The sequence below is a fragment of the Hydra vulgaris genome, chromosome 12, assembly GCF_038396675.1.
Source record: "Hydra vulgaris chromosome 12, alternate assembly HydraT2T_AEP".
NCBI lineage: Eukaryota > Metazoa > Cnidaria > Hydrozoa > Anthoathecata > Hydridae > Hydra > Hydra vulgaris.
The window spans coordinates 76,782,501-76,810,000 of NC_088931.1; the positions used below are offsets into that span (position 1 = coordinate 76,782,501).

General features: G+C 27.3%; 2 protein-coding genes across 4 annotated transcripts in view; one reads left to right on the top strand and one right to left on the bottom strand.

Annotated features, from left to right (window-relative positions):
• Positions 1–27,500, bottom strand: part of LOC124817179 (uncharacterized) — a 91,097-nt gene that overhangs the window by 32,217 nt on the left and 31,380 nt on the right. The window contains exons 3-8 of one of the 3 annotated variants that reach the window (XR_010642720.1): positions 22,510–22,551; positions 22,015–22,060; positions 15,626–15,707; positions 7,278–7,335; positions 571–757; positions 372–501 (exon numbers count right to left, since the gene is read on the bottom strand). Coding sequence is in view for 2 of the 3 variants with exons in the window: in XM_065814507.1 (XP_065670579.1) it covers positions 571–757; positions 7,278–7,335; positions 15,626–15,707; positions 22,015–22,060; positions 22,510–22,551 (415 nt within the window). In the remaining variant the exon portion in view is untranslated. The remainder of the gene's footprint in view (positions 1–371; positions 502–570; positions 758–7,277; positions 7,336–15,625; positions 15,708–22,014; positions 22,061–22,509; positions 22,552–27,500) is intronic. The other 2 variants (XM_065814508.1, XM_065814507.1) reach the window with 2 other exon arrangements.
• Positions 5,035–6,707, top strand: LOC136089130 (uncharacterized). Its single transcript, XM_065814854.1, has 3 exons — positions 5,035–5,325; positions 5,409–5,833; positions 5,984–6,707. Exons 1-3 carry the CDS (start codon positions 5,035–5,037, stop codon positions 6,705–6,707), a joined length of 1,440 nt encoding a protein of 479 aa, XP_065670926.1.

Genomic DNA, 27,500 nt, shown 5'->3' on the forward strand with positions numbered 1-27,500 from the left:
TATATATATAAAGTAAATAATGTGTAAAACAAATAATTCATTGCATAAAATAAAAATTATTATGCAATAATTTAAAGTGTAATAATTTTATAAATTATTAGTTAACTATATTTTATCAATATAATTTAGAGTGTAATAATTTTATATTTATCAGTTTGTCCAACCTAATCAAAACATGTGCATTTCAATCAGCGCTCTTTTTTAGCTACTTTTTTTGCAACAACCATGCCTTTTAAAAAGACACAGTAGTTTATTATGCAATTAAGACATTGCATTTAATTATGTAATATTTACATTTTCTTATAAAAATGACTTGGTATTTTTCATTTTAGTTACAATGATAATTATACTATTGATAGAAAAAATTATACTTTTGCGAGAGCCATAAAATGCTTTACTCCCAGGCCTCCACCATCCCAATTTTTTGCAAGACCTTCTTATTTGGCATAGGCATGAACATACTTAAGTTTGGAGTTTGCACATTTCATAAAAATGTCATATCTAAAACATGGAAATACAAACTTATCAAAATTGTCTGAAAAAAGCAATATGATCAATTAAAAATTACACCTTGTTGATTCCAGGTTAGAATTATAAGTAAGATTTGGAAACAATAATTTAAAACTATCATCCAGATTCCATTGATCTGATAATTTTTCTGAAATATTTTCTAAAACCGGACCAACATCTAATGGTAATGGACATCTATCTATTGAGATTGAGCTATCTATGGAAGAATCGAATTCTTTGATTGAATCTAAACCATTAAAATTGAATTAAAAAATAAATAAAAAACGAAACAAAAGACAATTTTAAATAAAACTCATTCAATGATCAATCAACTACCAAAAAAAGTAAAATAAATAATTGCAACATATCAATGAACTACTAAAAAATAAAAAAAAATAATAATTGCTTTATGCTATATTTTTCAGCACATATTTTTAAACTTATGACATAATCTAAAATAATCAATTAGAAACTAGAATATTTTTAATAAAGTGCATACCTAAAACAAGTAAACTCTTCAAAGAAAACTGTTTTGCTTATGGAAAACAAGCATACAAGCAACACTTGTATATAAAGGCTATTATTTTATCATTCTGAAAATTTTATCGTTAAAAATTTCTTTTAAACCTAAAAATAATCTTACATCACTTAAGTTTTCACGTGAAAACACATAATTGTCAATTCTCGGCAGTTATTGCAGATTTTAAGGGTAAAATATAGTAAACAAACAGTTTTAAGAAGCTGGTCAGCCAGAGCAGCATTCCCAAACATATCTTGAATCTTTTCTTACTTCATTTTTTGTACACTGCTGACATCTACTTGTAATTTTTTTCCTTCCCCCAGTCTCTTAAATGGTCAAGCGGTTGTGGAAACCAAAAAACTTGCAAGTTTTACATATCAACCTCATAAACACTTTCTCAAAAATAATAATGATGATAAAACTCGCCATTAGTTAAAAAAATTTTTTACAAGTAAAATAAATTAACAAACATCTTTCCCAAGATATGAACTTCTTGTACTCTGCTGCTTTCTTGTACTCAAAAAGACAGGAGTCCATATTCTCAAGGTTTTTCAAAGACCTGAATGTTAGATCAACATCAGGTTACTATAACCAATGATAAATATTGAGCTATTGTAGTCTTAGATGACATTTTGGTTTTCCCTTTTTCTTTTCAAGTAAATCAGTAACTTTAACCATTTCTGGAGCATGTACCTTACATAAGGTAAGCACACCTCATTTCAGTTTCCATCTGCAAACTGTAATGTAATTATGTAATCTTCAATTTACATTTTTTTAATAGCTTTTGGACTGCATTTTCTGCCTTTCTTGAGCATCCCTGTTGTATGATTTTATTGTGACTATGATACTTAAACTATTAGAAATTTAATAAGCAGGGCTTATAAAGATTTATTCTACATTTAGCATTTATTCTTGATGTGCTGATAAAATACTAACCATTCACGCCAAAGCCTCATTGATTCACCAATCAAAATGTGTTTATCAGTTGTTACCAGTTAGACCATCACTTTTTTAAATGACCCATTTACAACTCCCTGAGTCTATCATTTTCAAATTTAGCCTTTTCACTAATGTTAAAACAATGAAAAATTGACTTAATCCATACTCTAGTTAACTGAGAGAAAAATGTTTGTTTTTTGTATAGAATATTCTTACTCCATAATGCTTTATGTAAGATATAAAATTAGATTCATACTAAGAATTCCGATAAACTTTGTTGTCGCTTCAAGATTGATATCTTTTTAATAGTTTTATTAAGACTGCCATCATAGCACTTGAGTTGCAAGAATAACTCTGTCAGCAAATTTATTTATTTCTATAGCTTTTTTGAAGCATTTAATAACTCATCTGTCAATAAAAGATCAAAGAAAAATACTGGAGATGCATCCTAGGAACATTTATTCCATGTTTTTTATGGTTTTTGTGGTTATAAGGTTTTTTTTATTTTTTATAAAGTTGTGATAGGTGGTGGATCTTTTTTTAAAATGTTATTTTTGGAATCAGAATCTTGTTGTTTGGTTTTATAAAAACTTAATGATAAGTTCCAATTACTATCCTTTTTTTAATTTCTGTTCTTGTTTGGGGTTTTTTGGTATTCTTTTTAAAGGAAAACTTACAATCAAACATATGGTCAATCCATGAGTTCTCCACTGGCATCTGTTCTTGTCAAATTGTTCATGGGTCATTTTAAAAATTAAAATGGTATAAAACCAGTTTTTGATAAAGATTTTATTGATGACATTTGTGCTGCTTTCCAGTCACAAAATTAAAAACATCTTTTTCTTTGTTATATAAATAGTAGATACACTTCTATTTCTTACACTATGGAAAAGAAGAAAGTTCAAAAAATATCCTCCTTAGACAACTTTACACAAGATAAGTTCTTCAGTAAATATAAGAGTTCTTCATAAAAAAAAAAAAAAACCTATTTAAAATAATTTTTTGATACTTCACTCTAATTTTTATATATTTTTGCCCTGTAATCCATAAAAATTTCTTTTTTAATAAATTTTTAATTTAAAACCACATAAACACATTGCTCTTCAAAATTTCTAAATAATTTTTGGAATTGACCTTGTCTCACCTTGTTGAAAAAGGTGTAAGACTGTTGGAAGTGATTGCACCCCAAATCATAATTCCTGGTTATTACTAAACAAAAAAATGCAATTTAACAAGGATTGAAGTGTGACAAACATTAAATTTGGGTGCTGCAAACTGCTCTCAAAAGTATTGTGATAATCGGAGTCTGTTAACAATAAACACCTGAAATGTTAACTTCCCTTGCATGCCATTAGTGTGATAGCAATGAGTTTATGACGTTTATATATACGTTTTTTTAACATTTTAAACTTAATTTAATTTCATTAACAAGTCTCAAATGTCACGCAATTATCTCTTAGTGTTCAATAACTATAACCATATAAATTTTAAGCAACCTCCCCAATTGTTTAGGGGATTTAAAATATTATCTTTAATTATGTTATAAGTTTGTCTGACGATCAAATTCTGTTGCTCATTCAAAAGTTTGGAGTGAAAGTTAATTTAACTCTTTTTTTGTGAATAAGTAATCAAATGAATTGTAATCAAATGTTGGAGAATAACGAAGAAAATTAAGTTTTTTTAAGTGACTTTAGTCTACAAGATCTTTTGTATTTTTCAAACAATATTATAATATTGCTCAAATTATTCCTATTTTTATTATTATCAATTTGATAACTATTAATTTAATTTTTTTTTTTGCTTGCTGTCTTTCATTAAAAGTTGAACTTGAACATGTTTAGCAAGTGATGTGTAACCATACTCTAAGATAATGATTAAAATTACACATAATGTATATAAAGGATATAAGATATTCTTCTATTGTTTGATAATTACACAATCATCCACACATGATTAGTTAGTGGGTTGCCAGAAGGCATATTTTGAATTTATAAGGAATTATTTACAATAATGAGTGGTCACACACACACACATATATATACATATGTAAAAGACATGCACTAAATGTTTATAAATTTATAACACACCTGCCAACTTTTTTGTTCTACCCCTAGTTATCATGAAATCTCTGTGCACCCCCCCCCCTGCATATGAGTGAGAACAAGTAAAATTAAAAAAATTAAAAATGGAAACAATATTTTAGAAACATTTTCACTCCAACCTAAGAGCCACAACAAATCAAACAACACGAGTCACGACACTATTCTTCAAAAAAATTTTTGTTGAATGAAAAAACACAACTTATAATTATCAATATAAAAATAATAAAATACAAATTATCAATATAAAAATAGGGTAGGGTGGGGTAATGTGGGTCTACGGGGTAATCTGGGTCTAATTCATATTTATCTGTTATATTGATAATGGCTTTAAGTAAAAAGTTGTAATTTTTACCACGTTGTTATAACATATTAGGCTAATTAATTTTAAAATATAACCTTGCTATGCTGTTAGAAACTGCATTTTTTTAGGTAAAATGCTAGATACATAAACCAAGTCATTTTTTCCCCGTTTTTAAACTTCAGAGAAAATATATTCAAATAAGGCTAAACGTATGAAAAATGGTTATTTTGAAAGTAAAGTTACTATATTTTAAGGAAAGTATACCTGTAAGACACTAACGCACATGGTTTGTTTAAAATTTGAAATATAATCAGGTGGGGTAAAGTGGGTCTATGTATATAAAATATTATGATATGTAATTATATTATCGAAGTTGTTGTTAGTAACATTATAAACCTATTAGTTTCATCAGACCTAACTACTTTTGTGTTAATAATTCTTTAGAACTATTAAACACTTGTTTGAAGTTTATATCTTTGAAGTTTATATTAAGAAACATGTGTATTTATTTGTATGAAACAATACCTAGGTCAAATAAAATATTATATAAGACCTATATGGTGTTAAAATATTTTTGGTGATATTTTATGATTTATGCTAATTTATTTCACTAAAAGTTTAACAGATTTTTCATAAATATTACTTTAGAAAGTATTTAAAAAATGCCAAGATGTTATAATAAAAAAATAAAACCCAAGTACAATGCTAATAGTTTGGAAAGAGCAATTGTGTTAGTATGTGAGAAAAAAAGTACTATTTATCATGCTGCTAAAGAATGTTCTGTTCCTAAAGAAACATTGAGACGAAGAATAAAACAACAAGAATTTAATGCAAACAAACGTGAAGGTCAAAAAAATGTGCTGAGTGATAATGATGAAACTATGATTGTAGCTGCAGCGCAGTATTGTCAAAGATATGGTCTTCCATTAGATTCTCTTGACATTTGTAATTTAGTTGGTCAATTTTGCACAACAATGAGGATGAAAACTCCTTTTAAAAATGGAATTCTGGAAAAGATTGGATAATTTCATTTAAGAAGCGCCATGTTGATAAACTTCGATTACGCAAACCTGAAATACTTACATTTTCAAGAGCTAAAAGTTTAACACATGAAGTTGTAGATAAATTTTTTACTATTTTATCTGATGTGATTCATAATAATAATATTGTACCAAGTAGTATATACAATCTTGACGAGACTGGGCTTTCCTCAAATCACTTAACGAAGAGAGTATTTGTACATCCAAAAAGCAAAGATGCTTATGAATTGGCTGGTTCTTCTGGTAAAGCTATGTACTCTGTGCTGTTCTGCGTGTCTGCAGATGGAAGATATCTTCCACCATTTGTTGTTTTTAAGGGAGAAGGCTATCTGTATTCTAAATGGGTAGAAAATGGACCACCAGGATGTGCTTTTGGGGCAACAGCAAGTGGATGGATGCAAGACTTTCTATTTGAAAACTGGTATTTTACTTGAACTTTATAATTTTCATTTTTTTATTTTAATTTTTTTTCTTTCCTTTTTTTTTATTAATGTATTTACACTGAATAGCCATTGTTGCTCTTGAAGGCGTTACAAATGATTCAATAGAAGTAAATACATTCTTTATTTAGGTTTGTCGAGCACTTCATACCATTTGTTGACCAAGATCAAAAACCAATACTCCTGCTTTATGACGGTCATGGAAGTCATTTAACATATGGTACTATAAAAGCAGCCATGGACAACGATATCCAAATTATTTGTCTTCCACCAAATTGCTCACACGCATTACAACCGTTAGATGTAGCTGTCTTTCGACCATTAAAGAATGAGTGGAGAAAAATTTTAAAGCGGTTTGCAAGAGAAACACAACAAAAAAATATTGATAAGACAGCTTTTACAGGATTATTGAAACAATTGTGTCAGAGACTCTCTCCAGCAAACGCTATAGCAGGATTTCGTGGTTCAGGTATCTCACCATTAAGTAAAGAAAAGATGGAAAGAAGAATAACAGGTATTGACTTTCTCAATCAATCACCTGAACGTTATAGCCCTAAATCTCCAAGAATACAAATACCAAGATCTGGTATGCAAGAAGCTTTAAGGTCAATCATATGTCCTAATGTATCTGCAGAAACGGCAGCAATAACAAAACAACAAAAACAAAAAAGGAAGAGAGTACAAGCAAAATGTGGAGAACTCCTTACAAATGAGAAAGTCAAACGACGGTTACTTGAGGAACAAAAAGTCAGAGAGGAAAAAAACAAAGTTAAAAAAAAATGTACAAAAAAAACTATTACCTTTACTGAAGTATCAAAGAAATACCCAAAAAGATCTAAGAAGTGCCCAAAATAGCAGGAATTTTACCATAAAAGTGCAATCATCAAAAAAATTGTTATTTCTTATAAAACACTTTATTAAACATGATTTCTGTTTTAAATCACCATTTTTTTACTTTTATTTGATCGAGTTTTTAATTTTTATTGTTGTGCTGTGTATGTATGCACTTTTTTTTTTAAAAAAAAACAACTTAAAACTACTTTTTAAAATAAAACCTTGTATATATACTATAAAAAAGGGGCGTACATATAGAATGTATGTCAGATTTTTCATAAGCAGCAGTATTTTAAACCAGAACTACCAATATTTTATGTAGACCTACATTACCCCACTACGTGGGGTAATGTGGGTCTATATAGGCATCTTCGAATAAAGGCTCCCCTGTCTTATTGATTGTATTTTAAGTAATAGTTTTTTGTTAAATTTGTTTAGTAGGATGTCCAATCATGATTTTAAGACATCATTTGTCAGAAAGCCGATACCTAAACATTGTTTTTTTTTAACTCAAAGTCAGAAATAGGTAAAAATAGGCTCAGATTACCCCACCTTACCCTAATAATAAAGATTAAAAAAATAAAAACTAACATTTTAGTTCCTCTTCTAAATCTTTAATATATTCAGCAGAATATTTCAGAATGACATCCTGTATAAATAAATAGTATTTTTAATTATAAATAAAAACAAGATGGTTTGCAGATCACTATAAAAAATTTAAAAGTTCAAACTTTAACTCTTTGAAAAAATATTTGAAAAAATAATTGCAAAAACATTATTAAGGGATATATACATTACTTGCATATAAAACTAAAAAATTCTTGCTATATGTAGATTAGTAGCACAATCAGGAGGTTTGAGGTTCAAATCCCTCAACGCCTCTGGAAGTACTGTACCTATTTGTTTCTCTGGCCAGAAGGTTTGTTCAACAAGGTTTGTGTTTAAGTTTGAGGTGGGAGAGAGTTTCAAATAAATAAAAAATAGATGAAAAAAAAACTGAGTAGCCACTTTTGACTTGACAGCCATATACACTTTTATATAGACTCTTTCTGACTTTGACAAGTAGACTTGTAGAAGTGAATTTATTAAAAAAATAAATGAAGATAACCATTTTGCTTCAAAAATAAATTGTTATTTAATGTGTCTAAAACAAAAATTGAAACTTTATTGAATATGAAAAAATTAAAAGGGCCCAGCACCAAAAAATGTCATAATTGGCATTTAAAATTTTACAAAAGCTTTTAAATTTGTATCCATGCATGTATCTATGTATGTATGTATATAAACACACACACATATATATATCTGTGTGTATATATATATTTTCATAAACAAAACCAATGTTTTTAATTTGTAAAACCATTTTATTAATAAAAAACAATACATGTTTTGACTAACACTAATCATCTTCAGTTAAAATTAAATATTTAAAATTTGTTAAAATACCTATAAAGGTATTAAAAAAACAAAACAATACAAAATATAATTATTCTTGTACAAACTATTAATAACATAATTACAAAAATACAATAAAATCAATTTAAAAGTTTATCATGTCATACTAAAGAAATAGGAAATAACCAAAAGAATAGGTTAAAAAGATACGTATTTTTTTTTTTTTTTTTTTTTTTTTTTTTTTTATTCACCTCCTCAAGGCCAAGAAGGCCACTACAGATGAGGAGGCTACTTAATAGTGGTTATAACCCTCTCTCAATTCTATAACTCCGAAACACGAACCTCGACGAACAAGGCCGCTGCGCGGAGAAACAAGTTGAGCGCGGTACTACCAGGGACGTGGTGGGGATCGAACTCGGAACCTCTCGCTTATGAAGCGAGCGCTTTACCACAACACCACTACCGCTTATAACGTATATAACGTATATAACGTATATATACGTATAAATATGTATAAAAAATAGTAGCTAAACAAAAAGTATCATTTGTACATGGTTAACCTGTTTATTCATACCAGGTTTTAACCATTCTATGAACATACTTTCTTTAAGTTTTAACTCAAATTTGTTAGATGCCGAATCTAAAACAGAAAAACACTTATCACTTATTTGCATGAAAAATTTTCATGAGCATGGAGATATTTATAGATGAGACTTTTTATCCCTCTTGTAATGTTCAGATATCTGGGTCTTGAAATGGTGAGTAGTTTCACCTATATAACAGGAGTTATATCTTGCACATCAAATTTATACACCACAAATGATTTGAACTCTAAAGGAATAGGATCTTTAGAAGAAAAGAATTTAGAAAGTTTCACTGATGTAAATACTAATTTAATATTTGCTGAACGGCATTTTATCTTTTAGCTTTTGAATTCAGTCTTTTTTAGTTGAATCAGATATTTTTCCCAAAAACAGCAGTTTAAAATAAGACAAAAACTCTTTGATTTTTGGTTATGGCGGAGTATTTGAATTAATCTTGTTTTAAATAGGAGTTATATATTTTTGAAATGAGCCAAGATGGGTACATGTTTCTTTGAAATACTCTAAAGAGTGATCAAAATCTTTTTTCAAAAAAAAAAATAGATCAAATTATATAAAAACAATTTAAATGAAAAAAAATAACTTAATAATGGAACTTAAAGTTTCATGCCTTACGGAAATTATCAGCCATTTTATTTAAAAATTTAAAATAAAAACCCATATAAAAATACAAGTTTAGAGTTGCAGCGGCATCTGGCATCAAATATAGGTGATCTGATATTTGGAATCAAAGTGATATAGCAAAAATTTTCTTTATGTCTACATGCGAAAACCAATTCACTTTTTTTGTTCAGTAGTGATCCTCTATCAAAAGTCATAAATAAAATACTTTGCATAAATACAAAGGCTACACTTTTTTGTAGATGGGTTGTAAGATTGGCATCTCTTAATTACGTTCTACTTAATTATAGGCATGTTACCTGCATCTTTATGTTTCCAGATTTCTGTGTCATTTCTATACCTGGTTGCATTAAGAATTTATGGTAGTTTGCAAACCTAAGCTAGAATTCGTTTTCACTAATACCGATTCAAGATTTTTCCATAAGACTGGGATTAGGTGATGTTAAAGTGGCTTTATATACAACATTTTTTGATAGACGTTTATTTAACGAGCATTTACTTTTCCTATGCAGTTGCAGTATCATTAACATTGGTTGTGTGAATTAATAATTGATTGAATATTTGGCACGCAGCTGGCTGTAGCTAACTTTTATTGTATTTCTGCTAAAAATTTTGTGGAGCTTATGATGTAATGGAAAATGCAAGTCAATTAAGTTTAAGAAAAGGTTTTGGTTACAACATTTTTGCTGAAAGGAGAAACCATATAATATTTGTTTTTCATTTATTAGTATTAGAAGGTTGTTAAGATTTAATGTAATATCAAGGTAATTAAAAATCTTCATATTAGACTGAATGGAGATACAGAGGTTGTCTTGTTTAAATATTGAGTAACATGCTTCTTAATTTTTTCCATTTTTGGACCGCTTGGGTTTTTAAATACGGCTAAGCCATCATCTCTATATAATCCAAAATCACATTTGTAATAAAATTCCAAAATCTGGACAGAAAAAAATTGCCAACAAACTCACACACTTCTGCTCCGTCAAATGCAACATGGTAACATCAAACAAACCGCTTGATTTTTTTAATCAAAACTTGGTCATTGGTAAACAGTAAAGATTTACAGGCATGGAGAATTAAAGATTTATGATCTGCATCAATGGTAGCATATTTTCCTGCAAAGTGAATGGAGTTGATAAATAGCTTTTCATTAACTTTCATTAAAGGGTAAAAGTCAACAATATCAAAAATAAGGAATTAACAAAAATGATTGCTATTGGTTTTTTTGAACCAATTAATTACATTTTGTGTACTACTCCACTGATTTAAATGCAAAATATTTCTTAGGTTGGTGTTAATATCGGATAAAATATATTTACTTATTCTACCAACTTCATTCTTAGCTGGGTTAATCAGATGAAAAGAAGGATTATTAAAAAAATTTAGTTTATGGTTTTTAAGTGTAATGAAAAAATTGGAAGAACTGTTTATATTGATTTTGCTAAAAACATCATGATTCTTCAAAAAAAGTTTTTACTTCTTTATTATTGTGATTTTTTATTATAGGGTTAATTCATAGCGTTCATTAACAACTTATTGTATTCATCTTTTGATAATTTATATAAATTTGATGCTTTATCTGCGTAAGTGTAAATATACGTTGATTTTCGAATTGAGGATGTCTTTTTTTTTTAAACTTACTTTGTTTAAATTATTATTATTAAATTATTTAAATTAATTTTTTTTCTTAATTTATTTTGCAACCTGCATTGAACCATCCTAAACTGAATGTTTTTAATTAATTTGATTAAACTGTATTTAAACTCACAATCTTGTGGACAATGTGGTGTGTTAATACCATAAGAAAAAAAAGTGTTATTATTATTACTATTATTATTAATATTAATAATAATTATAGCATAAATAATAACACTTTTATATCTTATAGTATTAACACACCACATTGTTCACAACAGACTAAAGGTATGCGTGTGCTATTAAAGCGTTATTCATGAAGAAAAATGCCTTTCATCTCATTCTTTTATTCAATATTTCAGTTTTTTCAAGCAATCGCAAATTGTAGTCTTTATTTGATGGTATAGGTATATTTTTTATTGAATAATTGAAATTGATTTTCTTTATTGTTAACGACTTGAAAAGAGTGCTCAATAGGAGGAGCAATAAATTTATTGCTCTTTCTATTGAGCACTTTTTTCAATTATTATTTTATTAATTATTATTTCACTCTTTTAATTTATATAAATGTTGTATACTGTTTGAAATACAATTCTTGTCTGTTCAAGAGTGATCGATATCTTTTTAAAAAAAAATAGATCAAATTATATTAAAATAATTTAAATGAAAAAGACAACTTTATATTATTCAAGTATATAAAATAATTATTCAAATATATAAAATAAAAACTGTTATAAAAAATACAAGCTTAGCGTTGCAACAACATCTAAAAAATACAAAAAAATTTTCCTGTGTATACATGAGGAAACCAATTCACTTTTTTTATCCAGTAGTGATCCTCAATCAAAAGTCATAATAAAATACTTCTCATAAATACAAAGGCTACACTTTTTTGTAGACGGGTTGTAAGATATATATATTAAGATATATATATACTTTTTCATATATTTTGCTGTTCATACAATACTATAAAAAAAATTATTCCATAAAAAAAGAAAATATATACATTTATACAAACAGACAGGGGCTTAAAGAAGATATGGATGACCAGAGTCACCAAAATCTTTTCATGGAGCCCCTATGTGAGCTTAAAGTGCAAAGAAAATAAAGTTATTATAATAAAAAAAAAAAGAAGTAAAAAAAAAACCCTGTTAAAATGTTTAAAAAAATAACAAAACTCTGTAAAAAAAAAAAAAAAAAAAGACAATGAGAGGAATAAATTCCTTTGAATATATCAAAAAACTAGGTTAAAAAACAATAGTGTATATTAAAAAAACGATAGTGTATATGTTAAGTTTCAAAGCTGTTATTTGATTTCAAAATTTCTTTTTTTATATAAAACTTAAATGTATTTACTGTTTTCACCATATTGATGTGGTTATTTTTAAAACTGTTCCATATCTTAGCCCCTCAATATGTTATACTATATTCTTTGTATTTAGTTAGTTTACAAGGTAGTGTGTATGTGAGCCTCTTGTTTGACCTCAGAGAATAGTTATTGTTTTGATTTATCTTAAATTTTGTTTCAAAGTTTTTCGGTGTGAGATTTTTTAAGTGATAATATATAAAGATCATGTGTTGAAATGTATTTATCTCGAATACATTCATCATCTTCATTTCCCTCATAAATGGCTTTGCATGTTCAAATTTGTTTTTTCCGTATATAACTCTGCAAGCATGTTTTTGTAAACTAAATATCCTTTTATATTTAGAGGGTTGTGTGCATGCCCATGCAATGTTAGTATAATTAATATAGCTATGAATTAGGCTGAAGTATATTAATTTAAGACTTTGAATATTAATTTAAATTTTAACTTTTGATTCAGTAAATTTTATGTGGGAAAGCCAAGATAAGTTTTCATCTATATAGACTCTTAGGTACCTTAAACATTCTTGATTTTTAATTCGCTTACTATTTATAGAAAGAAATGGTAACTTAAGTAGCAAGTTTTCTTCATGCGTTTTTTTATAAAATAATGTATATTGAGTTTTGTTTATTGAGAGTTTATTAGCTCTGAACCATTAATTTATTTTAACAACTCAATATTCATTTCACCATATAGCTTATTAATATCACTATTGGACATAAACAAATTAGTGTCATCAGCATACATAATTGAATTTAAATTTGCAGATACATTACAGAAGTGGTTTTTATTATATTAAAAAAAGGAGAGGGTCAAGAATTGAACCTTGTGGTACTCCACACAGAATATTTAATGTACCAGAATCCGGATTTATCACATATTGTTTTCGGTCAGCAAGGTAACTTTTTATCCAAGAAAATGTTGTTTGTTACACCATAATAATTTATTTTTTCTAAGAGTATAGACTGGTTTACTGTGTCAAATGCTTTTGACAGATCTATAAAAATTCCTAGTGTAAACTTATTTTTTCAAAACTGTTAGTTATTTAGTCCACTAATTCAATAATGGCATGCTCTGTTGAAATATTCTTTTGAAACCCAAACTGTTTAGAGTAAAAGAGATTGTTTTTTGTGAAATGAACATAAATTCTGTTATACATAACGCGTTCGAATATTTTGGAAAAAACAGATAATACAGATATAGGTCTATAATTTGAGATATCAGAACAATCATTGTCTTTATAAATAGGGTACACATTAGCTACTTTTAATGTATCGGGAAATACACCTTCATTTATTGAAATTTTCATAATATGAAACAGAGGTTTGATGATATATTTTTTATTTAAAATTACTATATTGCTGGATATTCCATCAAAACCCGGCGATTTGTTTATTTTTAAAGATGAGAAAGCCTCCTCAATTTCTTTTAACATTAATTCAGTCACATAATAAATTATTATTGGCAGAATTTAAATAGGTTTTGAATGAATAAATGGGAGGTACAATTTTGTTAGCAAAATTTAGACCAACTTTAGTATAGTAATTGTTAAACTCTTTTGAGATTTGTGTTGGGCAGTGATACACACACACACACACACACACACACACACACACACACACACACACACACACACACACATATATAACCTCAATAGTGCAGTTTGTTAACTTATTAAAAATATAAATATATTCCATTCTTGATAAAGTCAGCACTTTTAGCTTGTATATTTAATTTTGAATGTAATATCTCTTTAAAAAAATTAATTGGTTTTAGTTAAATCTGATTGTTACAGGCATCATTTATGCATTGCAAACATTTTGAATGTTTTGGTTGTTAATTTATGCAAATTATAATCTAAGTATACACAATTTGATTGGATAATAAAAATACCAAGATCTCTGTAGCAAATTGTCGGTATACAAATATAGCTAAGTTTTTTTTTTTTACACTTTATGTTGGCACTGCTAAATCTTAATTAATTTATAGAAATAAATTATTTTGTAGTGAAATGACTATAAACCGCACACATAAAATACCTCACAAACTTTATTACTTGTATTTTTGTGCTAAGAAAATGGAAATTTTTTGATGGAAAAACTTTTTTATTCAAAAAATTGTGACTTGTATGTCTTTTTTGAAAATTTTTTCTCAATGTGGTTATATCACAAAGTGGTTATGTTTAAAAGATATTCAAAATCAACTTTTAACAGAAAATAAGCTCTAGCCTTTGAGTGCAAATAAGTTTTGTATTTGATGTATTGAATCACCTTAGTAGCATTACCTTGTAAAAACTGTTATAGTTTGTTTCTATTAATAAAGATATGTTAATGGAATCATGCAGTTTTCACAAACACTCTGGCAACAATTTGACAAGTGTAGATATTACATAAACTTCTTTAAAAGTAAAACAGCTAAAATTTTCAGATTAAAATCTTTTAACATTCAAAACATTTCAAAGTTATATTTCTTACTTAAAACTACTTTTTATGGACCAACCATCTCAACCATCTCAACCTTTTAATAAAAGTTTCAAAGTTTTTGTAAAATAATTTTTTGTATATTAAATCTTTAATTGAAAAAGAATCAAAGTTGAAAAATATTTATGAATAACAACTGTTACAAATAAATGAGTTCTCTATTTTGAGAAAGAATAGAAAACAAACATAAATCAATTTACAATGCTTAGGGCTTAAAGTCCAACAACCTTATCTACAAAAGTGTAACTTTGGCAAAATAATGTTTTTTATGTTCTTATTACTTAATAAAATTTGTTTTAAATTTTTAAATAGTTTGATTAGACTTTAAAACACAGATCACTTGTTGAATTACAATAATAAAATGTTTTTTTCCTGAAAGGTTTTTGCAGGATTGATTGACTTTAAGCTCTCGAACAGTATGTGCCTAATTATTACTTTTTCTGGACTGCTTATTTGTAAAAATTTAGGTAATAGAACTGAAAAAAAAATTTATTTACTTGATATCAACAAAGTAGTTAAGGAAAGGTTTTTTTTCAAGGCTAAAAAAAAAAATTACCTTAATATGTTGTATAACTTTTGTTTTATTTAATTTTGAATTAGTTTCAAAAGTGTTCATTTAAAACGCAATAAAACAAAATTATAACAATTTAATATGCATATATATATATTAATCTTTTTTCATTTCTATAACAGCTAATTAAACTAACTACTTCTACTTTGTCATGATAACATAAAACTTCAATCTTAATATCTTTAACATTATTCTTTACTTCAACAATTTTAACAACTGATATGCTGTTGTAACAGATTCTTAACAACAAACAACTTCTATAACTTACAGGAGAATTAGAATCTAACTGATAAATAGCTGGAAGCAAACTCTGCAGATGCTTCATCATTTTCTTTTCTTCTAACTTTCTACTAAATAAAAACTTGTTATAGAGCATGTAATATAATAGTTAAACCAGGTGGAAAAAATTTACTTTAAAGAATGCATTAGATTTGTAAACTAAGTGTAACAAATTAAAAACTTAATTTAACAAACTAAAAATTTAATTTAACAAATTAAAACTAACTTATTATTTATTGTAGTAAAAAAATAGCTTAATTATTAGGTGTATTCAAATAAACTTTTAAGGTCATGCATGATGATCAAATATTAGTAGTTAATAACAGTAACTATTAACACCATAAAAAAGAGAATGAATGCATTCAGCATGATTGAGAGGTGGTGTATTAGACATTCAGCATGAATGAGAGGTGGTGTATTAGACATTTTGTTAATGACTTTGTTAAAAAATTTCCAATATTTCTAGAACCTAACTTCTGAGATAATTCAAAATTCATCTGAGATTAATGGACCTTAGCACTAGAAAATTACTTTTTGTATCGGTTACTCGCAATGATATAGAGATTTTTTTTTTCTAGAAAGATGTTTTTGTGGAAAAAATGTAAAATATGATTATGATTAGCACTTGAAGAGAAAACCTTGAAAGTGAGGCTTACCTTAATGTTGAGTGAAGCTTACTTTGATGTAGAGTGAGGCTTACTTTGATGTAGAGTCAGGCTTAGTTTGAAGCCAACGAAAAAAAACTAAAAGCTTTAATGTCGGTCTAAATTCAAGAGGTCATAAAGTAGGCCTAATTTTGGGCAGAAAGAAAAAACCCATCAGGACCATAACAAAATCACAAAAAGAATCCAGTTAGTTTTAAGATAGTAGTAAGAATTGTGATGATACAATGATCTGATGTAGAAGAAATAAAGAATGTTTTAATCCTAGGAACAGGATGATGTAAACTTTTAAGAGAACAATGAGAAAATGAGCAAAAGCCAGGCTATGAAACAAAATATAATACTTAGATTTAGTAAGATCATAAAATGGTCTGAAAAGAGGACAACAAAAAACAGAACACAAGCTTGGATTATCTCATTAAATACAATCTCCTGTATGATCTGAACCAACTAAAAAAACAAACAAGGAGCACAAGCTATAAATAACACACAAATCAAAGAGTAAAGATGTATTGAGTTGTCTGGAAAGTCAGTAGTCTGAATAAGAGATTAAGAAAGGCAAAAACTTCAAGCTTTCTAGCCAACTAGAGCCAAGCCTTTTTCTGCATGATGAGCATTTAAGTCGCCACTAACAAAAATTTTGGCTGAGGTATAATTAGGAAAGTCAATTTGATCAGAAACAACATCGAAAAGAGTGCAGTGTTGAGAAGAAAAGAAAATGAAGTGTGAAGATGGTGTTAAACAAAGCACATAAAACCTTATTTTACAGCAAATAGATATATTGACATATTAATACATTGATGTTAATGTTCAGGTAACCTGAATGTGACTATTATGGATACACATAGAAAAGATAAAACCCATCAACACTGTGATATGAACATGAAACAGCCAAATTTAAATTAGTCTCACAAAGAGCAAGAAAGTTTGGCGAATTTTGCAATCGGTAAGATTCAACTGATGAAAAGTTACTTTGAAGATCCCAATTATTGATGAAGGCTAAATATAGTGGTATAAATGGATAATTTTTGGTACTTTTATGTACTTTATTTATGTTTTAGGCACTTTATTAATGTTATAGGTAATTTATTCATATTTTAGGCATTTTATTCATGAACAACATGGCACTGTTAATACTCTGATAATTTACAGGGTCAGATGGAATCAGCCTCTCTGAGAGCTACCACTGAGTTTGGGGATTCTTACTACCAGCCAACCTCAGAACTATTAAACTCAGTTTTAGTGTTCTATCCTCATTAGGAGATAACAGAAAAAGTTGCAGAACCACTACCAAGCAGACAAAAGCAAATACCTGTGAATAAGGTCAAGAAGATCTAGAAATCATCATTTTGGACAGGAAACAAAAATAACACTGGTTTACCCAACCTATTAAATAAAGAAGATATCTATGCCCAGGCTTGGTCAGGAAGGCATGCGATCACATTATATGACCACATAAATAATACTTTATTTGACCACGGTTTTTAACATTTTAAAAATGCGTTGAAAAAAATTATTTTTAATTATGACAAAAATAAATAACTTTGCAACTTTTATCTTTACTAACATTTTTATATTAGCAAAATGCATTTAAATAAAGTAACAATTACTGTTAACGTTTTAATTTAAAGTATGTATGAAAGTTGTATACATTTTTATTTACATTATTTAAATATATATAAGACTATATAACTAATAAATAAAATAATATATAATATATTTTTATAATTAATCATATTTATTTTTTAAATATTTAAATTTTATAAATGACGACTTTAAAAGATGATTGTCTCTTTAATAAAACTTTATTTAAAAATCATTAAAGTTAATACACTCGAAAAGTTTTTGTTGAGAAGAAAAAAAGACAAACTTTTGAATTAAAGACATATATATGTATATGTATATATATACATATATATATACATATATATATATATATATATATAATATATATGTATGTATTTTTCTTTAGTTTTTAAATAAAAAAATTATTGATTAAAGTTAATATGCTCGAAATATAGCAATTTTTTTTTGCAAGATGTAAGAAAAAAAAAAAAAATTTTTTTTAGTAGTACAATTCCCAAGTGGAAGTGAAACCGCCATTGCTGCTGCTTTCGTCGCTACTATTGTTTGTTTCAATTCTAGCATCAGCTCTCTCCATCGATTCAAGGCCAACAACTCTTTGCTTACAAAAGTAGATATTTATGGCACAACTCAAAATTTCGCCTTGTTTTTGTAAGGTAAAATTTGGATCATTCCAAGCTATTATTATACAGTTTTCCATAGTCTGGTGGTTCATCTTTAAATGGAGATCAGTCAATAGTATAGTCAAGATGCTGAAAATGCGTTCCACTTAGAACTAATGAGTTTAACATCCAATTTTGCAGCTTCTAAAGGAATTTTGTATTCGTTAAACAATAAAGATGCTGACATCGCCATACATACTGTCTTCCATCCAAAATTGTGGGTCTACCCAATCTATTGCTTTGAAGATAGGGTTTAGTAAAGAGCTAAACCATAGGTTTATCAAAGGTAAAATGAGGTCTATTGCAGATCTTCTAACTTGTATAGCAGGATTAATATTTTCAAAGTTAAGGTTAGCAATATTGTGAAGCTCAATCTCCATAAACTCTGGATTCGATTTTTTGAATTCATGGCCACTTTTAAGTAAAAAGAAAAAGGAGTGGTAACTAAATTTAGAATCATTAAAACCATCCCTTTTAATGATTCTAAATTTAGTTAAATACAAATCAATAATATTATCATTTCTTCATTTCTTAATTCAACTAAATTGGCCTTGGTTAAATCCACTGCTGGTTTTAATTCATGCACCATTAACGAATTCTTTTCAAAAACCAACGATAATCGACTCAACTTCTTTAAAACGTCTAAATAACTACAAACCATATATAATAGTTTTTAGTCATGAAGACGTTTAGATATCTAAGAAAGTTTAGTGCGCGTTTCTCCTTTAATATCGCTATTTGCAATAGCATTATCAAAACCCACAAAAAGCGAAGACCAGTTATGCAATAATTTGGTAAATTCGTGCCTCTTATGACTGATGAAGCACTTTCTGGATATTTTGGACAAGGTGAAGTGTGTAAAATTTAATGCTTCTGCAGCTTTCTTAAATTCGCCTTTTAATTTGCCAGAATTGCAAAGTAAATTGAATAAGGTCATATAAAAGCAATCGCACTCATTATACTGTACAAATTCTTGTACAGCACTTTTTTACTGCCAATTCTAATCAGCCATCAGCCATTTTCAAGTTCTTCAGTAGAGTTTTCATTATCGATAAGTACCACTAATTTGTGAATACGTCCTTCAAGATGACGATCAGCCTTTATTAAAATTTTAGAATTTAAAATTAAAATTTATGAATTTCAAAGAAGTTGTTGAAAGCTACTCTAAAAACAGAGGTGGAAAAGAATTGCAAATTAAAAAAAAAAAAACTTTTAAGTTATCTCAGAATAAACATAAACAAAAAGCTAATGATTATGATGTTTTGCTACCACATTCGTTCCCTCTGTAAACGCTTTCAAAGAATCAAGCTGTTTTGTTCCTTGCACAAAGCTTACACAATATTTTAATAACTAAACCATTTTCTTCCGTGTATCTTATTATTTTATCTTTTCCCCATGGAAAAAAAGTTTCTATGTTCTTAGATATAGGTTTATTGATTTTTAATTTTTTTACTTCAGATGCCATTCTTAAAAACTCCTAATACTAACAATTATATTTTCTTACCTTTCTTTTATAAACTTTTAAGAAATTAATAGCAAAAAACCCTGATGCACTAAACAAAATTAAGGGGTGCAAACCAGTTCCGCTTCCTCTTCCTTTTTTATTTTAGATTTTATTATTTTACTTTAGATTTAATATTTTAGAATATAAGTTAGCAGAAGTTTAGCTTGAAATTTACGCAATTAAAACTTTTTGTTTGCAAAACTTACAAATAAAAATTTAATTCACTCATAACATACTTACATCTAATATTGCTTCCTTTGCAAAGCTTTTGCGAGCAGTCTGACGCCATTATTAAATAGCCTGCTGCTAGAGCATTAGTACATACATCCACTATCTTAAAGGGAGAGCATGAAAGAGAACCCGCTACATTGACTGAGAATTATTAAAAAAATTTATTTATTTATTAAAAAATAAATAAATTTTTTTATTTATTTTTTAATAAATTTAAAAAATAAATAAAAAAATTTATTTATTTTTTAATAAATAAATAAATTAAAAAAAGTTTCTTTGTTAAGTTTAATCGTTTTTTTTTAAAATACCACTAATGCGCACTGACGTTTTTTATAAAAACAAAAGTGTTAATTTACATTTTTTTTGTCAATTAGTACTATTTATTTTTTATTTTTTTACTATCAATATAATTTTATATGGTGCGGTAACATACATTATAAAAACATTAGTAAAGATTCAAAGTTATTTATTTCAAACATAATTATAAAGGTAATTGGAATAAATTGTTTATTATTTATTTTAGTTAAGTTTTGTTTTTATATTTTTGATTTTTGTTTTAGTTATTTATTACTAAGCTATTTTTATTTTACTTTTCATTATTTTTTTTATTTTTTTAGAATAAGTTTGTTTTTTTAGTTTCTTTATAACTTAGTTAAGTTTTTTCAGAGCTTTATTAAAATGTTAAAACCATTGTCAAATCATCAAAACAAAATATTATTTGCGTAGTCATATAAAGCCATGAAATCGCACGCCTTCCTGACCAAGCCTGTACACCTTCCTGACCAAGCCTGAACACTAACCTATGAGATAAAGAAGGGAAAATAAGAAATAGCAAACCTTACAAAATAGCCGGGCATGAGGCAGTTTGTACTGGATTACATGGTGCTAACAACAGGATGATTGTGATAATCTAAACACTGACCTGATGCATTTATGATGTTGATTAAAATGTTTAATTCTTTATAAACCAATGATAAAAAAGTCATTTGAGTTTACATACTATTACTTATATCATTGGTTATAATGAAAGCACAGTTAAAAACATTAGAATTTTCATTCATTCTTAAATGTTTGCATATAATCTCTCAGAGGCTATTCTACATCCTTTTCAACAGCGCTGAACATTTTTGAGCGCTGCATAATTCAGAAGTTGAGGACTTTTTTTTGCAATTGGCAAATATTATTTGTTTGTTTTTTTCAAAAAAAAAGAGCCTTGTTTCAGCAATGTTTTCATCAATGTATTATCACAGCAAGCATCGACACCTGGCACTGGCATCCTAATTATTTTAATAATACCTTCTGTCCCTATAACAAGCAGCAAATGAAATTAACACCAAAGTAAAAACTAGAAAACTAATATACAAAAAGTTTTGTAAATGATGTTAATAAATAAAATCCCATTTTCAATTCTTTCTATACTTTAAAAAAAAAGGTTAAAAGTTGAAAGAACTTTTTAAGGAATAACACTTTGATGTACCACCTAAATCTAACACTTTTATAGTAAAAAAAAACCTTCTAAGGAATAACTCTTGTACCACCTAAACCTAACACTTTTTAGTAAACAAAATATTCTACAAAAGACTTTTTAACTTAACTAAGCGCATATAACTAAACTAAAATAATAGCACATATATCCAAAATAAAATAAGCACATATATCCAAAATAAAATAAAGTCAAAAAAAATATTTTAAATTATTTTTATATTAGACCATATTAAAACCTGTAAAGTTTTACCTGCTATAAGTCTTTATTTTTTTTTTATTCCAAGTTTTTTTAACTTCTAAAAAGAAATTTAAAGTTTATTATAAAAATATTACCAATTTTCTTTTTATGTGCAAAATGCATTTTTTACAAAATTTACAAAATGAGTAATATAAATTTACAAAATGAATAAATATTTTTAAAGTTTATTATAAAAACATGATACGGCCAATTTTTATTTTTATTTAAATGAAAAATATGTAGTAATTTAAAAAACTGAATAAATAAAATAAAAACAAAAACTATTAATAAATAAACAAAATCATAATGTGATTTTTTAGTAGCAATTATTTTTTAATTAAAAACAATCCAAAAAAAACAATCCAAATTGACACATAAAAAGAAAATTGCTAATACCATATTTTGATAATAAAAGTATTTTTAAATATTTATTCATTTTGCAAAACTTAAATCTTTACAAATAAATACATACATACAAAACTTAAATCTTTACAAATAAATACATACTTGGATAAGACAATCTGTTGAAATGAAATTCAGATTTTTTTTCTAAATAAATATAATAAGTTACTAGAACAAGAAGCATAATTAGAAAATTATTACAAAATGTGATATTTTAGCTTGTTATTAAAGGTAAGGGGAGAATTTATGTATAAAATTTAACTCTCTGATCCCCTTTTCCAAAATCCAATACTGCATTCATCAAATGCTTTTTTCAATGTTTAAAAAGTTTTTCATACATTTAGTTGAATATAAACATTATACTAGACATTTCTGACTGGATATGAAAAATAATGTTCAATATACCTTTGTATAATACAAGTATACTACAATTCTATATTATATAATAATAAAATTATATAATAATAGATTAAAATTAAAATTTGATGTTGAAGAATTAATATTATTTTGTGCTTTAACTGCAGCTATATAGTTTTAGGGCTTTTTGTCATATTGTTTGATAACATTTTGAAACAATGGTGTTAGATAACTTATGTTTGTAACAATGGTGTTAGATAACTTATGTTTAAAATGCAGTTTTATTTGTCATAAAAGTATTAGTTATAACTAGCAAAACAGAAAACCATTTTATTTAATTTTTCTAGGATATTTTATTTATTGATATATGGATACCCTAGAATATCTAAGTTCCCATATAACAACAATTAAAACTATTTTGTTAAATGAATACATTCATTTGAATTTCTTTTTAAAAAGGATAATTAAATTTTAGTTAAGCTCCACACTGCATTTTTAAACATAAAAGGAACAACATTAGTCAGTTTAACTATGATGAATCTATAGAGATAAGAAGTCAAACAAAAGTAAAAATCAATCAAAAGTAAAATCAAACAGAAGTTTTACTTCTGTTTTATTCTCTAACTGTTTGATTCTTGTTAACAAACATGTAAATTAGTGATGTGACATTGGCAAAGGCCGATTGAGGCTAATGATAGGGTTTAATGTATGTATATAAAGGCAATATATAAATATTAGGTATGCAATTTGCATATATAAGGTGTGCCTATACACCAGTTTGGTTTGGCTTATTAGCCAATGCCAATTAATCAACCAATGTCATCGACCGATTAGTCGGCCAATGGTCAAGCTGATTAACTGGTTGTTGGTTACCAATAGCATAGGCTAGTAGGTCGAATCACTTCTGATGAATAGGCACATGTTAAATATGTAATTTAAATCCTTAATAATATTATAACACCCTTAAATAAATACATTAAACCTATTATTAGCCACAATCGGCATTTGCCGATGATACATCACTAATGTAAATATTTGTCTTCTAATGTGTGACCTAATGCATTATCTATTGATAATTATTATTAACTAGATTTCTTTGAAATGACAGTTTAATTTCTTTTCTCCATTAATATGTTTTGATTTTGTAATAAACCTTTACTTTTTTCGAAGATTTTAACCATCTCTAAGTTTACAAATTATCATACAACAACAAAAAACTGTTGTGAATATGATTAAAAATAAAAAATTGTTTAATCTATAGAACTTTTAAAATAAAAAACACTTATTTTAATTTTTATAAAGTTCTCAAACAACAAAAAGTACAAAATTTGACTTAAAAAAAGCAAACCAAATAAAAGTGCCACTTTTAGTTTAGTTCCTTAAATTATTCCTAATCTTTAATCTACTTTTTGTACCTTTTACCATTTGTCTTTAACTGCTTTTACATATATTTTTGAATTGATTTATATATAGGCGTTGTTGTGATTTTTTGCTGCATATATATATATATATATATATATATATATATATATGAATATATGCATATATATAGATATATTTATATATATTTATATATATATTTATATATATGTATTTATATCTATATATATAGATCTTTATATATATTTATCTATATATATATATATTAGGGTTGAGCTTTTACCGACTTGTAAATTTACTTGTAAAACGGTAAAAAAATCAAAATTTACCGGTAAAGTCGGTAAAAAATAAAAAGGCAAAAACAGAAGACCATAAAATGCAATAAAAAGTAAATAAAACACTTTAATGTTAGTTTTGAGATTTATTTTAGGATAAAAAATGAGCTTTGAGAAAATAAAGTGTATCAAGTAAGTCGTCACTCATTCTGCATCGAATTTTTGTCACAAATAACCCAGCGGCAGAAAAGGCTCGCTCAGATTCGACACTTGTTGGTGGGATGGTTTCTAGCGCATTGAACAAAAGTTCAAGGTTTGCAGTTCTCTTTCCGGTCGCTTCATAGACCAACATTTCTTTTGAAATGGCCTTGAATCCGTCGTTTGAATTGTGTCGCTGTTTTTTGGCAGAATGCTGAATTGTTTCCTCGAGTTCCTCTTCAAGAGAAAGTGGATTTTTGTCAAGAGTTTCTGAGCCATGCACTTCTTGAATAAACTCCAGGTCATCTGGATTTGTTGGAAAAAGCCTAGACAGCAAGTTTTTGGCAGTCTTTTGAAGTACAGACTTCGGAGGCATATTGAAAACTTTATGCTCTTCAATGTCGGACAAGCATTCTGGATTGGAAAGATATCTGTACAAGCTTAAAAGATTGCTCTGACTTCTCTCTTCAAAATGTCTCAAAATTGCACTCTTCATTGCAACGCAAAGAGGTGAATCTTGTTGTTTCAGCCTATTCACAAGAAACTTGAAAATTCCTTCAGCAGTAAAAAGAGTTGCACTTTGTCGGCAAAGTGCTTCTGCTGCTAATTTGACTGGTTCAAGAGCAGCAACAATGTCAGATAAAATGTCTTCATCATCACTGCAAATCAAATGTGGAGAAATGTCCTTCAATACTTTTCTGATTGAATGTTTGACTTTGAGGAGCTGTTGAATCAATGACAGCAGACTGTTCCATCTTGTTCTGCAGTCAAGGATAAGTGAAACCTTTTTTCTGTGCTCTTTCTTAATTTCTTCTTAAAGGACGTCATTTTTGATGTCTTTCAAGATTCAGATTCGTCACTGCTGACTTCGTCGTCCTCGCTTGTTTCTTCAAATGAGTTTTGTTGGATTCGTTGAGAAGGCTTCTCATACAGCACTTCTTGAACGGCCAAGTGCATTCCGTGGGTATAACAAGTTTGATGCTCGGTTGGAACCAGTTTTCCAAACTTAACCATCATGGAAGCTCCGTCAGTAACTGAGCAGACAATGCTGTCGCCTAATTTCAACCCAAATTCTGCCACTTTTTCAGCGACAACAGCTGCAGCTTTTTCAGGCGGCAGAGATTGGGAAATTCGAGTCAAGCCCAGATTCCAGTGATTTTTTTTTATGAATATTAATATTCATGTACCTTCGATTTTTCAAAGAGGTGTACTCATCCAGTGTAATTGAAAAGCGTTTTCCCATTGTCACTAAAGAATTGAAAGTGTTTTTAAGGTCATTGCTTACGCCACTTGCAAACTTTTTAACTGACTGGATTGCTTGTTTGTGATTTTTTGGGAAATCATAACCTTTTTCAAACATTGCAGATCGAATGAAAGAGCTGTTAACAATAGCATTGAAACTAAATCCATCCAGTGCTGTAAGTCTTGAAATCACTTCATCAATTGATTGCTTTTGAAAAAAAGTTGAAATCTTAGGCCTTTTTGATTGTGATGCAGCTTTTGGTGTCACTTTTTCCTGTGTTTCCTTTTTGATTCCATGTTTCTTGTCTAAGTGATACCATATTCCAGTTGTGGAACTTGTGTATTGACTTGTATTTCCACAAATTTTGCAAGTAACTGTTTTCCCTTTGTTTAAGGTGTAGTGTTTCCAAGCTTCCGACATTTTGCCAAAGCGCAAATCAAATTTAGTGATAAAGACCACAATAAATATGAATGATGAAGACTTTGCAATGACATCGCAAATGGCGGTCGCTTTTTTGTAACGGTGAAAAAGAAAGAAAAAAGAATCATCTAGAAAAAAACAAAAACTATTAAAAGTAAAAAAGAAAAATATATATATATATTAAAGAATAAATGAAAGCATTAACAAAATTAAGCCAAAAGAAAAAAAAAAGAAAAAAAAAGTCAATCAAATACAACAAAAAGATATCTTTAAATTAAAATGTATGAAAAAAAAAAGAAGTTAAACGCTAAACAAAGTTAAGAAAAATATGGAACGTTTTTATAAATTCGAAAAGTCGAAGATGTAACAAAAATATATACTTTTTAAAATTTATTTCTATGTTTAAATGTTGTGTAATTTTATTTTTTCTGTGATTTTGTCCCTATTTTTATGTTTTTTAATATTATGATATTTTGTGTGTGTGTTTGTATTGTGTTTTAATGTTCCTGATTTTCTCGTTTGTTGACTTTTCCTATACATTTTTACCCACCTAATCTATTTTTATCTGTTAGTTGGAGATTTTAATTATTTTATATTAGAGTGTGACGTGTTTATTTTAAGTTTTTTGGATTATTATTGTAACGGTTGTATTCTAGTAGTATTGATTATAGTTGTTAGTATTATTATTATTTTTATTTTTTATATTCAGTCTAGTTTTTCTTTATTTTTTTTGTTTGTTTTTTTTGTTGTTGTTTATTATAATTTTTTGTATCTAGAAAATCTCCTCGGATGTACTTATTCTTTATTTTACTTTTTATATATGTTAAGTATTTAAAACTATTTAATTCTTTCTGTTTATTTTAGTTAATTGGTTTTATAATAGTGTAAATTTATAAATATTATACTCAATATATTATATTTTATGATTATAGTGTTACCATTATTATTAATTCATTGTTCATTATTTTTATTATTATTTGTGTTAAAAAATATTTTTTTATATCAACTTATAGGTATTTACTTAATATCAGTTTTATAACTATTTGTAAATGACCGTGAATGTAATATCGTTTTCCAAAATACATTGATTGATAAATAAGTCACAAGAAAGTAAAAACGTTTTTCTTAAAGTGTTTAGGCAAAACTAAACCAACAAAATCACTTTTCAAGCATAACAAACAACAGCTTTGTTGACAGGAAACTGAAAATTAAATTTTTAATTT

Bases quoted from the DNA above. Each gene is read 5' to 3' on its own strand.
- LOC136089130 (XM_065814854.1), top strand. From the start codon at position 5,035: ATGCCAAGATGTTATAATAAAAAAATAAAACCCAAGTACAATGCTAAT. The intron at 5,326-5,408 runs GTTGGTCAATTT...ATTTCATTTAAG, and splicing joins CTCTTGACATTTGTAATTTA to AAGCGCCATGTTGATAAACT. The intron at 5,834-5,983 runs GTATTTTACTTG...TTCTTTATTTAG, and splicing joins GACTTTCTATTTGAAAACTG to GTTTGTCGAGCACTTCATAC.